This window comes from Gymnoscopelus braueri (genome assembly GCF_963280865.1).
Source record: "Gymnoscopelus braueri genome assembly, chromosome: 23".
NCBI lineage: Eukaryota > Metazoa > Chordata > Actinopteri > Myctophiformes > Myctophidae > Gymnoscopelus > Gymnoscopelus braueri.
In genome coordinates, this window is record NC_137625.1 from 13,231,716 (window position 1) to 13,250,249 (window position 18,534).

The 18,534-nt window shown below is 41.4% G+C and overlaps 1 protein-coding gene across 1 annotated transcript; it reads left to right on the plus strand.

The window, feature by feature from the left end:
- Positions 1 to 1,727: 1,727 nt before the first annotated feature.
- Positions 1,728 to 11,447, plus strand: LOC308079541 (uncharacterized protein; the record flags this gene model as incomplete). The annotated part of the gene is made up of 10 exons (XM_080421090.1): positions 1,728 to 1,809; positions 3,289 to 3,573; positions 4,760 to 4,852; positions 4,954 to 5,058; positions 6,548 to 6,657; positions 7,183 to 7,368; positions 8,643 to 8,805; positions 9,937 to 10,102; positions 10,464 to 10,558; positions 11,350 to 11,447. 10 exons carry the CDS (start codon positions 1,728 to 1,730, stop codon positions 11,433 to 11,435), a joined length of 1,371 nt encoding a protein of 456 aa, XP_080277216.1. The 3' UTR covers positions 11,436 to 11,447.
- Between the last annotated feature and the right edge of the window lie 7,087 nt (positions 11,448 to 18,534).

An 18,534-nucleotide genomic window follows, 5' to 3' on the forward strand; every position in this document is an offset into this window, starting at 1 on the left:
TAAAGGTCTATCTGTCTGTCTGTCTGTCTGTCTGTCTGTCTGTCTGTCTGTCTGTCTGTCTGTCTGTCTTTTCTTTCTTTTTTTCTTTTCCTTTCTTTCTTTCTTTCTTTCTTTCGTTCTTTCTTTCTTTTCTTTCTTAGGTGTTGCCTGGGTCTCGATTATCTCGGTGGCCCAGCTGTTCTCTAGCTACTACGGCCACCTGCGCCAAGATTGCTACCATACAACAAAGTTTGGGCTCCACGCCACATACTGGTTGATCAGGGCTTGGGAGGAGTTTGTGGTGTCTGTTTTGATCACGGAGCCCAGTAAAGTGGCCTCTGGGAGAGAGTCGATGTTGGGGGACTGGTTTTTTGTGGCGGCTGCGTTGGTGCTCTGTGTTTTATGCCTTAACACAGACACGCTGGAGCTGACCCACAATGCATTGTTCCTCCTTCTCACCATCGCCACAATCCCGTCCATCCCACTCCAGAGGTACTGCTAGTCCTGTCACAATTAATCACCTGATCCGTTATTTGCAACATTTCACCCAATTTCAACGGCATGGTCCTCCCTGGTCATTATAAGATGGCGCAATGTCCATCTACTCACTCTGTTTCTCTTTGGTGAGCTGTGGACAGTTCAGAAACCTGCCTACCTATGTCATCATCATCGAATTATTTTTGCATGAATAAAAATAATATATATATTATATAATATATTATTATAATATATTTGAAATGTTGTTTGAAATGACCTGCCTACCGATGATGTCACTGGTGGGCAGGTTTTTGAACTGTCCTCAGTACTCCTCTGAGACAGAGTGAGTCGACAGAAATGGTGTCATCTTAGAATGAGCATTAGTGAGGACCAATTCATAATGGTAGAAAATGGGTGAAATTATTTGTCATGTCTGCTCTGCGTTAATTTGTTTTACAAAGCCTCAAAGGTAAACAAAAATGTAATCTGTATATACGTACAGTATATGCTCTAATACTCAATTGCAAAAACACAATTAAATAATTAATTACAATTATGTGTATGACAATTAACCGTGAACTAAAATGATGATGGTGACAACTCTAGGTACTACACCTTTTTTGGAGTGGCGTGTTCCCTGTTCACGGCGGTCTCCCTCTACGGTACGTTCTGCCGTCTCATCAACTCCATCGCAGAGAAGACCCTCATCCCCGTCGGTACACAGGTGGTCTCCACAGACCGACTCAAGATGGCTCTGGGCTGCTACAGCCTGGAAGCTGGAGACCAGCAAGGTTATTATAGTTTTTAACTTTTCATTTTATTGTTTTCTATTTCGGATTAGTTTTAAAGGTACAGTAAGTGATTTACTTTTGTTAAAATAAGTGTTAAATCACTATATATTCTAATAATTATTATTATAGAGCAGTGGTTCTCAACCTTTTCAGGCTGCGACCACCCAAAAGAATCATGTTTGAACTGTGTTGAGGCATTACATTTAGTTTGACTCGGTTCCACCACAGATGAATATTGTGAAAATAGCAGATTTACAAGCTCGTTGTGAGGCGTTGTGAGCTTGTAGATCTGCTATTTTCAAAATGTTTTCCTCTTTCTTATTTTATTTGACAATTAACTATAGTATAGTTTGTTGATTACTTTTGATGCAGCAATGGTCTTTTTTCTTCTTTTAGGTATCAAAAAGGTCTTAAAAGTCCTTACATTGTCACTTCACTGTCATATGCCCCCCCCCCCCCCCACTGGAACCACTGGACTACATGGCTTCACACTGTGGCCGTTCCAGCGGTCAAACAGCCCGGGACAGCAGCTATACGGAGAGCAGGACCCGTTTCTCCTCACGTTCACAGCGGACCTTGATTTAAATGTTCATACAATTAAGGCACGCGGTGAATGCCAAGAGAGGGGCCAAATATCGTCAAAATGTCAAATCGACCGGCTTCACCTGTGCTCGTATAAGAGATTGGTTGTATAGTTTAATTGATGTTAATTTATTAGTGAATGAATTTTCCCCATTGACTTATAAAAGGAAAACGCAAAGACTCCTATTCAAGTATTTCTCTCTCGGAAACCGTAAGGGCTACAGTTACAACACTTGGAGGGGAGGTTCATAGTCCAGTGGCCTATATACGAAATAATAATTACACCAGTTGGCCTCATGGTGGTGCTAAAACAGCCCACTTTACGTTTTGGCCTATAACTCTTGAACCGTATGTCGTAGAATAAAAACATCTTTCTCCCTGGATTCCTTGGGTCATGACGCATCCCATTTGTGTCTGTATAGATTTTCCTCCATTTTTAATTTTCTTCAAAAGACACTTTTTGCTCCTCCTACAGCGGAGGTTTGATGGTCCATACCGTTCGTCCGTAATAGGCTTCCAAAGTTTGTGGGAGGGGCCTATTTTACAAAAAATGCCTAAAATCCCTAATGCAACGTCCAGTCTATCCCAAATTTGAATCACATGTCGAGGGTCGTGTACTACTCATTGAATCGCCAAAAGCATTTCCACTGCCACAAATGCACAGAATGTACACAAATGCGCAGAATGTAACCGTTTGATGCAAAAATGGAGAGCAGGGCCCGTTTCTCCTCACGTTCACAGCGGACCTTGATTTAAATGTTCATACAATTAAGGCACGCGGTGAATGCCAAGAGAGGGGCCAAATATCGTCAAAATGTTGCCATTGAGTCTGTATCGTCGTCTGTCACATTTTTAGGCCCGTTGCACGGTAGAGATCTTTGCAAAGGGTTCCTTTTTGGTTCCTCCAAAAAAGTTTTTATAGATTCATATAGCTTCATCATAGACTTGTTTGATAGCACTATCATCAGTGTATGTTGGATTCAAATCATGTGTATTTTCAGACATTTAAACCGGCGTCAATACTTAGTAAATTTGATCGATTTTTCACTCTGTACCAAACCTCTTTGCCTAAAATAGCCGATCTACAAGCTCACAAGCTTGTAGATCTGTTGAAGACCCCTGTTAGAAGACCCTGTTGAAGACCCCTGTTATCGAGTGTTCAGTAACACGGGTCTCCTCATCTCTCCAGCTCTTTTGTAAACGCAAAATAAATTTCTCAGTTTGGGATAACAATTTCATCCAATCAGGAGAGTACAAATACCGGAAATTCGTTTATTATTATTTTATTTTTTCAGTGTGCATAGCATGCATTGTCTGAGCTCTGTTAGCAGCAAGCCTAAAACAGAAACACATTGAAGGTATTCTTCAATATTTGTTTACTTATCGACCGTGAGTCATACCGTCATCACAATATTCAACTCTGTTATCGCATATCACATGTTTTCCTAATATTGTGCAGACCTTGTTGGAGACCCAGGGCTGACTGAATCCCAGACAGGCCAAATCCCAGATGCCCTGTTCTACCTGTGCAATGGGGTGGCAGCTTTGTCCGCACTTCATGCTGGTGTCTCCAGCACAAACCCCTTTTTCCTGCATCTGACTGTCCCGTGGGTGCTCATCTCGGGGAGCATCATCCAGGCTTACGTCAGCCGTCTACAGGTCAGGGGAGGCGTCCGCTTTGGCTCGGTCGTCCCGTCCTTCTACGGGGCCGTGTGGGCTGTCTGGACCTGGTTTCGTTTTGCAGGTATGTCAGTCAAAATAATTAGCGTTTTAGTTGGACAAGGATTTGTCGAGTGACTCTGACACTGTTATTAATATTATCATTATTATTATTTGTGTGGTTGCCCGAAAGGGCAAAGAGTACTTGGGCGACCTTTATTCTTTATTATAGATAAACTTTATTTTGTCCCGCTACTCCTCCCACAGTTTTTGCGGCACACACTCGAGCCATATGTCAAATCGACCGGCTTCACCTGTGCTCGTATAAGAGATTGGTTGTATAGTTTAATTGATGTTAATTTATTAGTGAATGAATTTTCCCCATTGACTTATAAAAGGAAAACGCAAAGACTCCTATTCAAGTATTTCTCTCTCGGAAACCGTAAGGGCTACAGTTACAACACTTGGAGGGGAGGTTCATAGTCCAGTGGCCTATATACGAAATAATAATTACACCAGTTGGCCTCATGGTGGTGCTATAACAGCCCACTTTACGTTTTGGCCTATAACTCTTGAACCGTATGTCGTAGAATAAAAAAATCTTTCTCCCTGGATTCCTTGGGTCATGACGCATCCCATTTGTGTCTGTATAGATTTTCCTCCATTTTTAATTTTCTTCAAAAGACACTTTTTGCTCCTCCTCCTACAGCGGAGGTTTGATGGTCCATACCGTTCGTCCGTAATAGGCTTCCAAAGTTTGTGGGAGGGGCCTATTTTACAAAAAATGCCTAAATGAAATACAAGTGATCTCAGGAGTGATGTGACAATGTAATTGGCCTGTAAAATTTGTGGGAGGGGCCTATTTCTTTAGTGGGGGGGCCTATTTCTTAAAATCAAAACGGCATGTATCACGAACGCAGGATCCGATCAGCACCGAATTTGAAACGCACGTTGCATGGTCTCCGACGGTATTCCTCCCAGCAGATTCCTTGTGTCGCGGCGGCCGCAACCCACTACCTGCGTCGGTGCAACCACACTTGCAATTTCCCAGAATTGCGCCTTTCTAGTTAACTACAGTACTTATTATTATTATTATTATATCTTTCTTTTTTTTATGTTCAGGTTTTTTTATGTAAATGTTTGTATAGCCTAGGCTATATTGTTTGTTGGCTGCTATCCTAGACCTAGACAGAGCTTGTAGAAGAGATCTAGTATCTCAATGGGATAAAAAAAAAGAAAAACACACACATTTAATATGTTTGCTATATCAGGTAACCTGCTCCAGCTTTCACCAGAGACAGCCTACGCCTTTACAGCTGGAGCCGTGGCTTTCCTCGTCATTAATGCTTTTCTCATGCTAATTGGTGAGTTAACTAGCCTCAGATTCTGTTCAATAGAAGGGCTACTGTAATTGACACAACTAGTTTTGAGCTAATTGTCCTTTTTTTTTTACTTTGTCTTTCAGCTGCATATAGGAACCTGGTTTTGCTGTTTCTAACGACAGTCATGGAAGTGATATTGGTCTGCTTCCTGCTTTCCACACTGCAGAAACTACCATACCAACTAGAAAGTAGGTGCTGGTTAGGATTATAGCAAACACCATATCAAAGGGAACATAACTATACTCTGAGGGCGTACACGGGTACTGGGCTAAAAAGGCTTAACTTCAAAGAGGTAGAGCCTGCACACCAAATGGTATAAGATACTTCCTTATTGCACAATTTACAACGTTTCGATCCACTGTGGTAATCCAACATACCAACTAGAATTTAAGAAAGTAGGTGTGAGATAAAATGTATTTTCATAATAACTGCAGTTTCACACTGTTCAACTCTACGGTGCATGAACATTAAGTAGATAAAAGTAGAATCTGTTTCACTAACATGATTTAAGCCCAATTCCTGACTTCTCGTCACTTCATAAAAGGGGGATGAAACCCAATCTGACGTCAAGCCGCACCCACTTAGGAGACCGGAAATGTGTAACATTTCATACTAGTGACGAGGCATGGGATTGGCTATCATGGTAATATATTAAGGATCTTTGCTTTGGCTGACCGTATACTAAACCCTGAAGTAAGCAACATGCTGCAGCTAATCAAATTGAATTAGATTCATAACATAGGTAGGTATGTCAAAGTGCATGGCCAATACTGTTAACTACTGTCTATGCTTGGACACACCAAGGCTCTGGTCACACCTAAATAACACACCCATTATTGATTTGATTAGCTGCTGCTGAGTTGCGTTCTAGCCTGCCATTAATCTGCTGTCATTTTTAACCTGAACAGGAGAAAAAAAATCCAAAATCAACATAGGTTCATTAAGACACTTCAGCTCAGAAATAACTAGACCATTAATTAACCATTTACCATGTATTAACTATTACCATATTAACTATTTACCATATATGCCATGATATTGCATTCAAGTTTGGCGGTGTGCTCATGTGATATTACAGATTACTTGCGCAAGCAGGACAACAGATCTGAAATCACAAACCCCCCAGAGCAGAGCATAAAATACAGTTTTACATAAACATAACATTGAACCTTCGATGCATAATTAAACTACCACATATCATAGTACTATCCATAGAACCACAGTAAAATACACAGAATCATAGAACCACAGTACAACACAGAATCAACCTATAACAATATTAACTAAATGCCACAGGGAGGAGGCCGGGAGGGGGAGGGAATATGAAAACAACAGCTGTACAACCAGCTTAGACAGCGAAGCACGTAGACTGAACAGAGAACAGAGGCTGCTTAAATGAACCGCCAGAGTTGCACTGTGGGTATGAGGGCGTGAGTGAGTTGGCCACTGCCAAGTAGCGAATGAAAATGACAAGAGGTTGTACTGACTTAAAGGAGTACGACTGTTAAGCTTGTTAGCGAATGGGGGGGTCCGGGGAGTGTGAATGAAGTATATAAACATTCTGCCTTCCGTGTCTACATGAACTATCGCTACACTGAATTTTCATGCCCCTTTTAGTGGAGACATCTGTGAAACTGGCGTTTCATTTGTTAAGACTTTGTGATATTGTCTTTACAGTTGCCATGCTGTCAGTGTTCTCCATAACATGTTTCTATGGAGTGGTGGCATCACTGACAAACTGCATGTTCTTCCAGAGACTGTTACCACAGGGGCCGCCCTTACTGAAAGTGAATACTTCTATTATTTTCTAATCTATTCTATTCCATTCTATTCTATTACCAACTCATCAATGTAAAAACGACATTCATATTAATAGTCCGGGCCCTTAAGTCCATTTTTATGTTACAATAGTTCACTTTGTGATACAAGCACCAAATTTGGCATGAACAATGCCATGTTGTATTTTTTAACAACATGGCTAACGGGCTTTTGTGAAAAAGTAGGTCCAGAAGAAACTTTGTGGAAAATTTGGCGCTTGTATCACAAAATGAACTATCGTGTCACTAACAGCCCCTACTAACAGATAAGCGACAACTACTGATATTTATATTTAGCTGTTCAAATATATTTTTCCAACATTTCTGAAACATATTTATTGTTTATGAGAACGCCAAATTATAACTCGGGTACTGGTTTTCACATTATTTGCATTTATAGCATTAAAAATGATCTGTTGCCCTGCCTCTAAAGACTATTAGGACACAAATACTGCTTCATTTGGTCTCCCTCCATGTGTGTTTTTTTTGTGTCAGAATGAGAAGCAGACGGCAGTAGATGGGCCGTGTCCCGTGGCTGACTCCCAGCTGACCAGCGGTCTGCTGCACATCGCCAGCCTCCTGGAGGATGGTGGGGTGTGTGGAATCCCCACTGACACCGTGTACGCCCTGGCTGCATCTTGCAAGCAGTCCCAAGCCATTGCAAACATCTACAACATCAAGGCAAGATGTGGTCGGAATGTTCGGTTACGTTGTAACCTTTGTTCTCTGAGTGAAGAGAATATCTCTCCACCCAACATATTTCATATGTATGGGGAATGACCCCACTTCGCTTGTGACGTGGCTATTTCTTTAAGACACACCAGTCGTACTGGCACACACGGGTATATAAGGCAAATGGTCAGGTGTGCGTGATTACACTGGCTTTACTTGATAGACACCACTTCCGAGCGACGTTGAGGTGGAGAGATAGTCTCTTCACTCAGAGAACAAAGGTTACAACGTAACCGAACGTTCTCTATCGTATCGAGACTATCTCTCCACCCAAAATATTTCATATGTATGGGGACACCTTGCGAGGAAGCGAAGCAGTCCCAGAACCCCAGAGCCAACACCAGTGGGTTCCGGTCCATGCACATACTGTATTTAAAATATTTACAAGTATGTTGAATTTCTTATATTTACAACCCCGGGACAACCAGACGCCATCCGATGCTAAACACTCAAGACGCTACCCAGAGCCTGGCCAAGACCAGTGACCACAGAGGTGAAGGGCCGCTCAAGCCAGCCTGCCGGACACAAGGCCAACTGAGTGGTGAAGGTGACACAGGTACCGCTGGGTAGCACGCAAGACCGACTCCCTAGAGGGAGCGGATGCAGCCATTAAGATTGTGTTCTACTGAAATAGGCTATTAATCAAGAAAACAGAAAATTATTAAGGTTATTTTTAATAAAATATTTTTCATCTAATTTCCCCCCCCCCCCCTTTACTTGGGGGGGGGGGGGGGTACCGCAATGTATGGTAGAGTATAATACAACTGTGTACAACTGTAAGAGCGGTAGAAGTTACACGGGAGACAATCTAAAAAAAAAATTTACCCCCTTTTTTCTCCCCAATTTAATCATTGAGTCAATAAACCCTCCCCAGTCTCCACACATTTCTGTGTTGTCACTGCTGTTGTAAGCTATTGCCTCAACTGCCAGTGAGGGGCCCCACTCCTCCCATCCAACACCACTCGCTGACAGGCCCCGCTCCAGCCCGTAGGAGTGTGTACAATGATCACCCTCCCTGCCCAGCTGCCCTCCCCAAACACAGTGTTCGTATAGGGTCTAGACACTGGGCCAAGCCGGATGCACCACAGTGGATTCTAACCCCTATTCTCCGCGGCGGTGGGCAGGTACTTTACCTCTGTGCCACCAGAGGATTGCAGCTTTAAGTCCCCCATCAGTCAGTGACTTTGTGTTAATGGTGTCTATGTGTGATCTGCGCCAATCAGGAGCGACCAGCGGAGAAGCCCATCTGTATCTGCATCTCCAGCATCGAGCAGCTGGTGAGCGCCAAGCCCCCGTTCAGCCCTCTGCTGTGGGAGTTCATGAGGAGTGTCTACCCTGGAGGAATCAGCTGTATCGTCAGCAAGGGAGACTGGCTCCTCAAACTGGGTAAACTGGGACCAGGGCTGCAACTATCCATTATATTATTACCAGTGGTGAGCTGTGGATTTTTGAGCTATGGGGGCTCTATTTTATGACGTCACGGCGCGCGCACGCGCGCGGGCATGTGCACATAGCCACTCAGCTCAGTGCTAGTTAAATGTGATTAATAATGTAATTATATTTCTTATTATTTTGTTGCATTGTTAATTCGTTGTTTTTATTTCAATTAATTAATTATTTTATTTTCCTTTTAGTTTTATATAAAAGCCCTTTACATAGACTCACCCACACATAAGTAGTTAAAATAATCAGACTACTTGTCTTTGTCTTGTCTCAGAGAACTGGGTCCTCTGCAAAGCAATCCCCTTCACACTCTGCAGTGCAGAGACTGTTGTCTCTCATTGTGAGAGGAATGTAACACATTCAATTCAAGTCCATGGCTTTTCTCGAGTAGCCTAATGTTATGCAAAGCACTAAGCAGCCAGGTAGAGGCTATTGAGAACGGCTCGCCACTGACGGCGCGAACCTTGAGAGGCTATTGTTTAAACTTTAAGGTGTTAAAGACCGCTGCTGACGGTGCGTGCATGTGGAGCATGCGTGAGCCCCCAGCCCCCATAGTGTCAGAACTAAGGGGTCGCCGACCCCCCTGAGCACCCCCTAGAGCTCTTTATTATTACTGATTATTCTACTCTACGTTTTGCATATCAACGAATCATACAGTTAAACATACAGCATATCATACAGTATATCAACGATATACTGCATATATCAACGATATATGCAGTATATCAACGAATCCATGTAAAAAACAATTTTAGCAATCTTCTAAATCGATTAGTCTGATTAACCACTTATTGCCCTATTTTAAACTTAATCGTACAACAGTGTTGCGCAAAAATAGCGGAAATAGGCAAACTTGTAGATTGCTATTTCAGGTATTGTTACTACTGTCTTTTAAGGGGAAAAAAAGGGGTAATAGATTAATAGAGGATTTTTTAAATTCCTTTAATAAAATCGACGATTTCTTATTATTAAATGGATTAGTTGTTGGATTAAGTGTTACATCCCTACAGAGAACCAGTTATACCGTGATGAGACACAGGGTGACAGTATTGACGTCTTGTTATGCGTTTGTAGGTGTGGCGTCGGCGTATGACCACGTGGGCACCAGGGACAGCATCATGATCCGTGTACCCGATCACACGGTCACCTGTCACCTGTGTGACCTCACCGGACCCCTCGCCATCACCTCGGCCAATCCCAGCGGAGAGCCAGACAGCACTCACCACAGCATGGTGATCAGGTGGGAGTGTCTGCTGTCATTCAGTTTAAAGGACCTACGTATATTCCATCCAATAAGGAGAGAGAACCCATTTATCAGCTTCAGTTTTATAGTGTTCCAATTCCAGTTTTGTCTGCTGATTTTATTTGTTTCATAAGTTCCACTTTCAATTGTTTATCCTGTATCCTGTATAATTTCTCTCTCCTGATTGGATTATTCATATGCTGACCTGAACATTTATTTTCTGTGCTGGAGAGATGGGGAGACCTCTGTTTCTGACTCTCTGTAGCAATGATTACTATCAGAATAAAGAGCTTTTTAACACATACTGTATTACTTTCTTGTATCCTCTGCTAACATGTCTGTGTTTGCTGTAGCGTAGCCGTTTGGGACACAAGATCCAAGGGGTTCTCTGTGATGGAGACTCCAATGAAGTGGTGGCCTCCACCGTGGTCAACTGCCTGAAGATCGATGAAGGTATGATGCATAATGATTTACCAGCTGTTTTAGAACAATTTAGGCATTTAGCAGACATTCTTATTTAAGTAGAGTGCAGAGTTAAACTAGGAATTCCAGGTAAACATCAAGGCCTAGCATCTGTCTAAACAACATGCTATCTACGGTAAATAACATTCTCAACATTTGTGGTCAAGACAAAACAAAAGATAAGATATCTGCATAGTAGACTAGCATTTATCGTAAGAAAAGAAGGGGCACAAGGAGAGTTGAGTTCTAGGAGGTGAGGTGGAGTCTGAAGAGGTGAGTTTTCAGACAACGGTGTAAAATTGGCAATGAGGAAATGTTTGAGTGATGTCAACTATTACACAGGCCATGATATCAGTATTGCTTGAAAAAGACAAAGACCCCCCTGCTGTGCGAGTCGTATCGCCCAATAAGCCCGTTGAATTGTGACTACAACATTCTTACAAAAATACTAGCCACTCGTATCGAATCTGTAGTTCCAACTATTATCAATCCGGACCAATCCGGCTTTATACCAGGCAGACAGTCGTTTTATAATATGCGCCGGCTGTTCAATGTTCTATACACCTCACTCTGAAGGGCCAGACCCCCCAAAAAAAGTGGGAGATTTCGTGCTCACCTTGCCTCCATTGGCCAGATATGCCTTTGGTTACCTTGTAGGTCATCACCAGTGTATTGTACTGGGTGCGGTCGGCAACCGGAAGCCAATGACTGGAAGAAATGGCACAGCAATACTTTTTTTTTGGACTGTTTCATCTTTTAAAAATGTTCTTCTGTCTTCACAGGGACCATAACCATTGTGAGGGAAGGCTGTGTCCCTGCCGCCAAAGTTTGTCAGATCTTTGACAGGGTGAAGAGCAGGATGCTGTGATGCTGTGTCCACAACTATGATACTGAAACCACAAAATCTGAAGACCGCAGTGTACTCAATCCTAGTCTTGAGTCACAGTATAGATAGTCTTGCGAGCCAGACTGTGGCCTCCCACAATTTTCAAATTTTTCCGTCATACAGTCTGGAGCACGGAAGCTCTGATGAAATGATCAAGCGATAAAGCGGATGTGAAGCCTCCTCCCCACTTCCGTTTCGTCTTTACAGTCGCGCAAATGTATGTCTAATGTCTGATGTCTAATATAAATCTAAATCATCTAAGCATACAGCTTGCTGCTTAGCTGAGACATTTAGATCCTGTGTGATGTCCTATACTGTAGCTTGTCACTGTGTTCCCTTGGTTTGAGTACCTGATTTGAATGTATTAGTCTTGGGATACTTTAAATGTGAATGTGTTTATTGCTATTTGGATTCAGGTACGGATGCACACTGTTTATTTTGTGTAAAGCCAGTCAATTGATTAGTTGATTGTTGACTTGCCGTATTAGGGTTAGCCTATCAGTGTGTGGATGGTGTACTACTATTGTGTACGTATGTGTGTACGCCCATTTCCATCTATATGTCCTGATGAAGATCTGATTGATCAAAACACATAAATAAAATACAGAGGAGCTTTTTTCAGTATTTCCAGTGTGCAGATTTCCTTTTGTGACACTGCTCCTTGTCCTGCACCTGGGCCACGGATGTGCGTGCACTATCTTCCTCATAACGCTTTAACATTGCTAAGAGTCATCTGCTGAGAGTGACGGTGTGGTGGTCTAATGGAATTAACTTTACTAACTGAAGGCCAGGCACGTGCAGGGGGGGGGGCACTTTTGGTGCTACTTGAGGGCACCTGCCCTTTTGCCTCAAAGTGCCAAAGTGCCCTTTTCCCAAAAAATAAAAATATAAATGTTATTTTATTTGTTTAACTTTTTGACAAATAATTATAATTTCACTATCATTATTATTTATAATTATAATTTAAATGACCTGGCTGCCATCGGTCGTTTTACTTTTCACCTGATGCAGTGATGTCAAGTGCCCTCCCACCTCTTTAACCTTGCAGCTGCAAACAACTTGATTTGAGACAGGCAGCAAGCATGGTAAGTAACTTACATAAAGTGTTGCTTTTACACTTCACGTTTTGTGCAGATTAGCTACAAATTTTAACTGAGATATGTTCATTTCATGAGATTTTGTTAGCTTAGTTTGTACAGAGTCAGGTTAATTGTTTCCCCCTATTTCCAATCAATGTGATAATTAAGTAAACTGGCTCCTGGCTGTAGCTGCAGAAATGTCTGCTACTGCTCAAGCATGCATGTTACTGCATTAGCTGTTTCTCACCTCAAATGTTTTCAGGTACATATTTTAGTGTAGCCTACTGTTTAAGTTTCTAACAAGTAATAGTAATATAATACTAATAATACTAATATAATAATAATACAGTACCTCTATAATTAAAATCAGGTGTGTTTGGAGGAACATGAGTTAACATTTTGTAATGTCATTTATAACTGCAACAGAAAGTAGCACTTTATTGGGCAGAGAGGGAGAGAGCGCAAGATTACACTGGGGATGTCCACAGCATTCATATCACTCAACATATACTTTGATTTAAGTGAAATTAGCGTTTTGTAACTTAATACATGAAAATTCGCGTAGCTGTGTGTGACACAAATGCAGCAGCAGACAGGGACGAGCTGCTGGTTTTATTCCAGGGACTAATTTGAACACCACCCGCCACAAGGGGGCTCAGTTACACCAGAGGGAAAAAAATTAGATTAACAGAATAGGCCTACACATGCATTTTGACGGACTTCAAACACAATAACAACCCTGTTACAGTAGCACAGGTGTTTTAGGGATAAGGCTGGTGTCCGAAGATAGCAACTTTTGCACAGGAACGCCCCTTGCGCAATGCTAAATCCCCAAATAGGGCAAGGGCCCTATTTTGCACGCCGCCTTAGAATCAGAATGAGGGTTATTGTCACATCACAGGTTTACAAAGTAAAGAAGTGGGTGAAATTCATTTTTGTACATCGTTCCCATCGTAACGTTATTTCCATAGAAAGAAGAAAGGGAGGAAGGGGGGGGGGGGGGGGGTCAGGTGGGTCAGGTGGGAAGGGAGATCAAATTTTGGTTATTTGCCATATTTTACTATTTTGAAACATATTTGAAAATAGTTCAAACCGATCTACATCGACACGTTGTGAGCTTGTAGATCGGCTATTTGAACTATGTTTAACAAAATAGTAAAAAATGGCAAAAAGTGAATTAGGGATATGGGATAATGCGGCACGATAGGGCCCATATGTCTTATCCTCTATTTGCACTCAGACAAACTGCGAAGGTTAGTGTTAAGTTATTGTTTGTTACCCTCTGGTAGTACTCTGGCAGGGTGTGGTCTAGAGAAGGTGGAGTTCTCTGCATCAGGATCCAGATCGACTCCCTCAACAATGGATTCACCCTGAGGTCAAAAGCAAAGGTAACAAACCCATGGACAGTGATATTTAAAATCCATTCATTTCATAGTCGCTCTTTATAGTGCAGCAGGTTAATGACATAATCGTTCACTTTGTGATGCAAGCATGAAATTTGGCACACATACTCTGTAAGAGCCACTCTTATGGAAAAGGGTGCTGGCCACTCAAAATTCCAAGATGGCGACCATTTTTTTCAAGATGTCCACCACCTTAGCGGAGCAGCTAGTGATATAATCTTTCAGGTTGTGATACAAGGATGAAATTTGGCACAAATACTCTTCAAGGTCCACTCTTATGAAAAGGGGAGCTAGCCACCCCAAAAAAATCAACATGGCCGCCATTTTTCAAGATGACTTCCAGGGGTTGTATCATTATGTCTTATATAGCTTATTATAATAGAGTGAATGTCATTGCACAACCAGGGCACAATGGTGGCATCACTGCTGTGTAACTCAGCATGGGGTTCAGTGTCAGCTGAGTTTTAGTAATACTGTAGTAATAGTATAGCTTATCAGTGTCCCAAATGCTGTCTAACAGCCCCGGTCAATTAGCTAGTAATAGTTAGTAGATGTAGTTAGATAGCCGCGCCTGAATTGACAGGGTGTGCCAGCGTGGGAAGCCGAGCCAAGGGTAAGTGGGGCTATTCATGACTTATGCATGTATACTTACCCGGAAGGTGTACAGATCACACAGGACTTAAATGGCACTGTGCAAAAACATGGCACCAGATCTTTAACAATCAACCAATCGTAAAGATTATAAGGATCAGATCCTAGATCAGTCAGATTACAATTAATCAATAGCACCAAAACTAATATTTACATGTAATTAAAGCAGCGTCACTTAGATGAGAAAGAGAAAGAAAGATGGGAACAGAATAAGTGGATCACTCTGCTTTTATTTCATAAACAATTTTAGCCTGTTAACAATCCTGTATGATTTGCAAAAACTGCCTATAATCAGCATACCCAAAGTAAATTGATTGTTGTTCTTAAACCATTTGGAATAAATGCATGGGATTGGTTTCATTTTGAAGGTAACACGTTGAAGTTTTTCCCCAGCAAAAATAATCAACTCTATGTTCAACTGACATTGAGTGTGTGTGCGTGTGTGTGTGTGTGTGTGTGTGTGTGTGTGTGTGTGTGTGTGTGTGTGTGTGTGTGTGTGTGTGTGTGTGTGTGTGTGTGTGTGTGTATAATACACACATAATACACACAATATATATATATATATATATATATATATATATATATATATATATATATATATATATATATATATATATATATATATATATATTGACTGAAAGTCAGACATCAGAGAATAATGTATTTGTCATGATAAATTCAAATTCCTTGTTAAAGGTTACAAGTAGGTGTATGACTGAACTATCCAGTCCATGACATAAGTCACTTTTATTTTACTTCCTTAAAATAATCAAGAGAATGAAAACAAGGACACCAGGAAAAGTTTCCTTGAGTCAACGTAGGGAGCCAAGTCAAATCATCTTTATTTATATACTGTAGCACATTTTGTGATATTTAGTATGTGCTGATTTTTCCCCCCCGTGTTTTGGGGGATTGTTTTATATGTACACTGAAATTCTATCTATCTGAGCTGACTTGGGAACTAATAGACCCTGTCAATCTGCAACTAACAAAGTGATATGAGACAATAACCTATGGGTTCAACGGTAGGAAAGACATAAAGACATCTAGTCCTTAATATCAGCCTAAACACACACGAATCGCAAGATGACCTAAATCATTTAGTTTGGTTTACCTTCAAGTACAGCTGATTATCATCAACCTTTGAATTGAAAAGCTTTAATGTGTGTTTGGTTAATATTGACAAATATAAATATTAAACTTTACACTGGATTAATGCAATATTGTTTCTCTTTGTAATGATGAGTACTGGACGTACTGTCAATATTGTGTCATATTGTGTGGTCAGCTTTAGCTGGTTTCGCTTTGTAATGATGAGTACTGGATCTACTGTCAATATTGTGTCATATTGTGTGGTCAGCTTTAGCTGGTTTCGCTTTGTAATGATGAGTAATGGATGTAGCCTACTGTCAATATTGTGTCATATTGTGCTGTCAGCTTTAGTTGGTTTCTTTTTGTAATGATGAGCAGTGTTGGGTAACGTTACTTTTAAAAGTTACGTTACAGGATTACTGCCATTAAAAAGTATTCCGTTAAGTTACAGGATTACTGAGAAAAGTAGTTTGTTAGATTATTTTTGCGTTACCGACGATTAAAATCCCTCTGAGAGGAAGTTTGATGAACGTAGCATCAAGAGTGCAGCTGCAGGACCACATTGGAAACAAATGTTTCATCATGCTTTAATGTGTTATCCTGGGTTTAAGATATATTGTGAAGGATTTTACTTGTAAATCTTTTACCAAAATCAAATCAAATCAACCAATGAAACCTACCGGCCGGAGTGACCACCAGTGTTGCGGAGCTGTGCTGGGCTTCACCAAGGCTAATTTGCATTGACGTTCTCCTCCTTTCCCCATTAATTCCAAAAATAGTGTGAATACTTCGATGACCGTACTAAAGGGCAACCTCTCTGTCTTCTCTCAATCTCTGCCATGTCGCACAGGTGCGACACAATTAATATAATGCTGTGCAAGTCTCAGTTGACAGAGACAAGTCCATTTATCAGGATTTTCCTTTTCCTTTGTGGCAACAGAAAGAACAGGGGCGGTTTTATGTACATTGAAATACAAACATAACCTTAATAGACCCTGTCAAGGGACAAGGAGGGCGGGGCTATGTTTGATTCCTTGTTTGCAGAGAGAAAGCTAGAGTTACTTAGCCTATACATTTAATATCAGCCAAACACGAGAATGGCAAGATGACCTTGTTTGGTTTACATTTTAAGCACAGCTGAGTATCACCTCATAAGTTTAACTAGAATTTTCGCAATTCTGGGAAATTGCAAAGTGTGGTTGCGCCGACGCCGGTCGCGGGTCGCCACCGCCGGGACTCGAGGAATACGCCTGGAGGAATACCGTCTGAGGCCGTGCGACGTGCCATTCCAATCGGGTGCCGACAGGATCCCGCGTTAGCGACACGTGCCGTTTTGATTTTAGGAAATAGGCGCCTCCCACTAAAAAAATAAGCCCCTCCCATGAATGTAAAGGGCAAATTGTATAGTCACCTCACTCCTGAGATCACTTGTATTTCATTTTGAGAGGACTGATCCTCCCAAAAATCATGTTTTTGCATCAAACTGTAACGTTTTGAGCATTTGTGGCGCCCCCTATAAGTGGAAATGCTTTTGGGGATTCGTTGAGTAATCCACCCTTGACATGTGATTTAAATTTGGGATTGACCGGAGATTTTGTTCGTGATTTTTGGCCTTTTTTGTAAAACAGGCCCCTTCCGCTAACTTTGGAAGCCATTTACGGACGAACGGTAAAGACTATCAAAATGCCGTTTGGATATGTTTATTGCATGGGCCCAGAGATCATGTGTACCGATTTTTGTGAAATTTGGACAAAATATGTGGGAGGAGCTAAAAGTGTTTTGAAGAAAATTCAAAATGGCGGAAAATTTATCCTGACGCAAATGGGCGTGGCCTATATGGGGAGTTGCGTCATGACCCAAGGAAAGATTTTTATTCTATGACCTACGGTTCAAGAGTTATAGGCCAAAACGTAAAGTGGACTGTTATAGCGCCACCATGAGGCCGAATGGTGTGATTATTTTTTTTATAATTTCGGACTAAATTATAAACCTCCCCTCCAAATCTGGTATCTCTAGCTCTTACGGTTTCTGGAAAATACTTGAATTTGAGTTTTTTCACTTTTCCATTAAAGTGGATGGGGAAATTTAATGCACTAATACATCAATATCAATTAAACTGTTAAACCAATCTCTTAGCAAAATACAAGCGCACGATTCCCGGTGAAGCCGGTCATTTTGACATATGGCACTAAATTGGGAAAAATAAACTGTGGGAGGAGATGCGGTTTGAAATAAAGTTTATCTATAAATAAATAAAGTGGGAAGAGTAGGCCTACTATAGTCTGGTTGCCCTGTTAGGGCAACCACACTAATTACAAAGATGAAAACATGGATACAGATCAGGTCACTACGATCCTGCGAGTGCTTCGTTTTTGCCTTCGTTTTTGTGCTTCGTTTTTGCCTGATTCACTGCCTTTTTTTCTTTTATTTTAATGTTGTTTTATGCTTTTTCTTTTTTTGCTTTATTGTTAAATTAGTTGCACTTTTTCTGTAATTGTATTCTTGCTCTGTAACGCACTTTGAGCTGCATTTCATTTCATGAAAGGTGCTATATAAATAAAGTTTATTATTGTCTCCGCCAGGCCGATAGGCATGGCGAGAGAGTATGTTTTACCCCCTGTCCGTCCGTCCGTCCGTGTGTCCGTGTGTCCTGTCTGTGTGTTACCAGCTAATCTCCGGCACCGTTGGCCCGCTCGCTGCGAAACTGTGCACACACACTCCCTGGATGCCAATTCAGAACCTCTGCCCCAAATTTTTCACATGGGCCTGTTATAGCGCCACCAGGAGGCCGATTTGTGCAAAACCCATTTTTTGACATTACTCCTACAGATTTTATCCAAACGTCATGCAAATCGG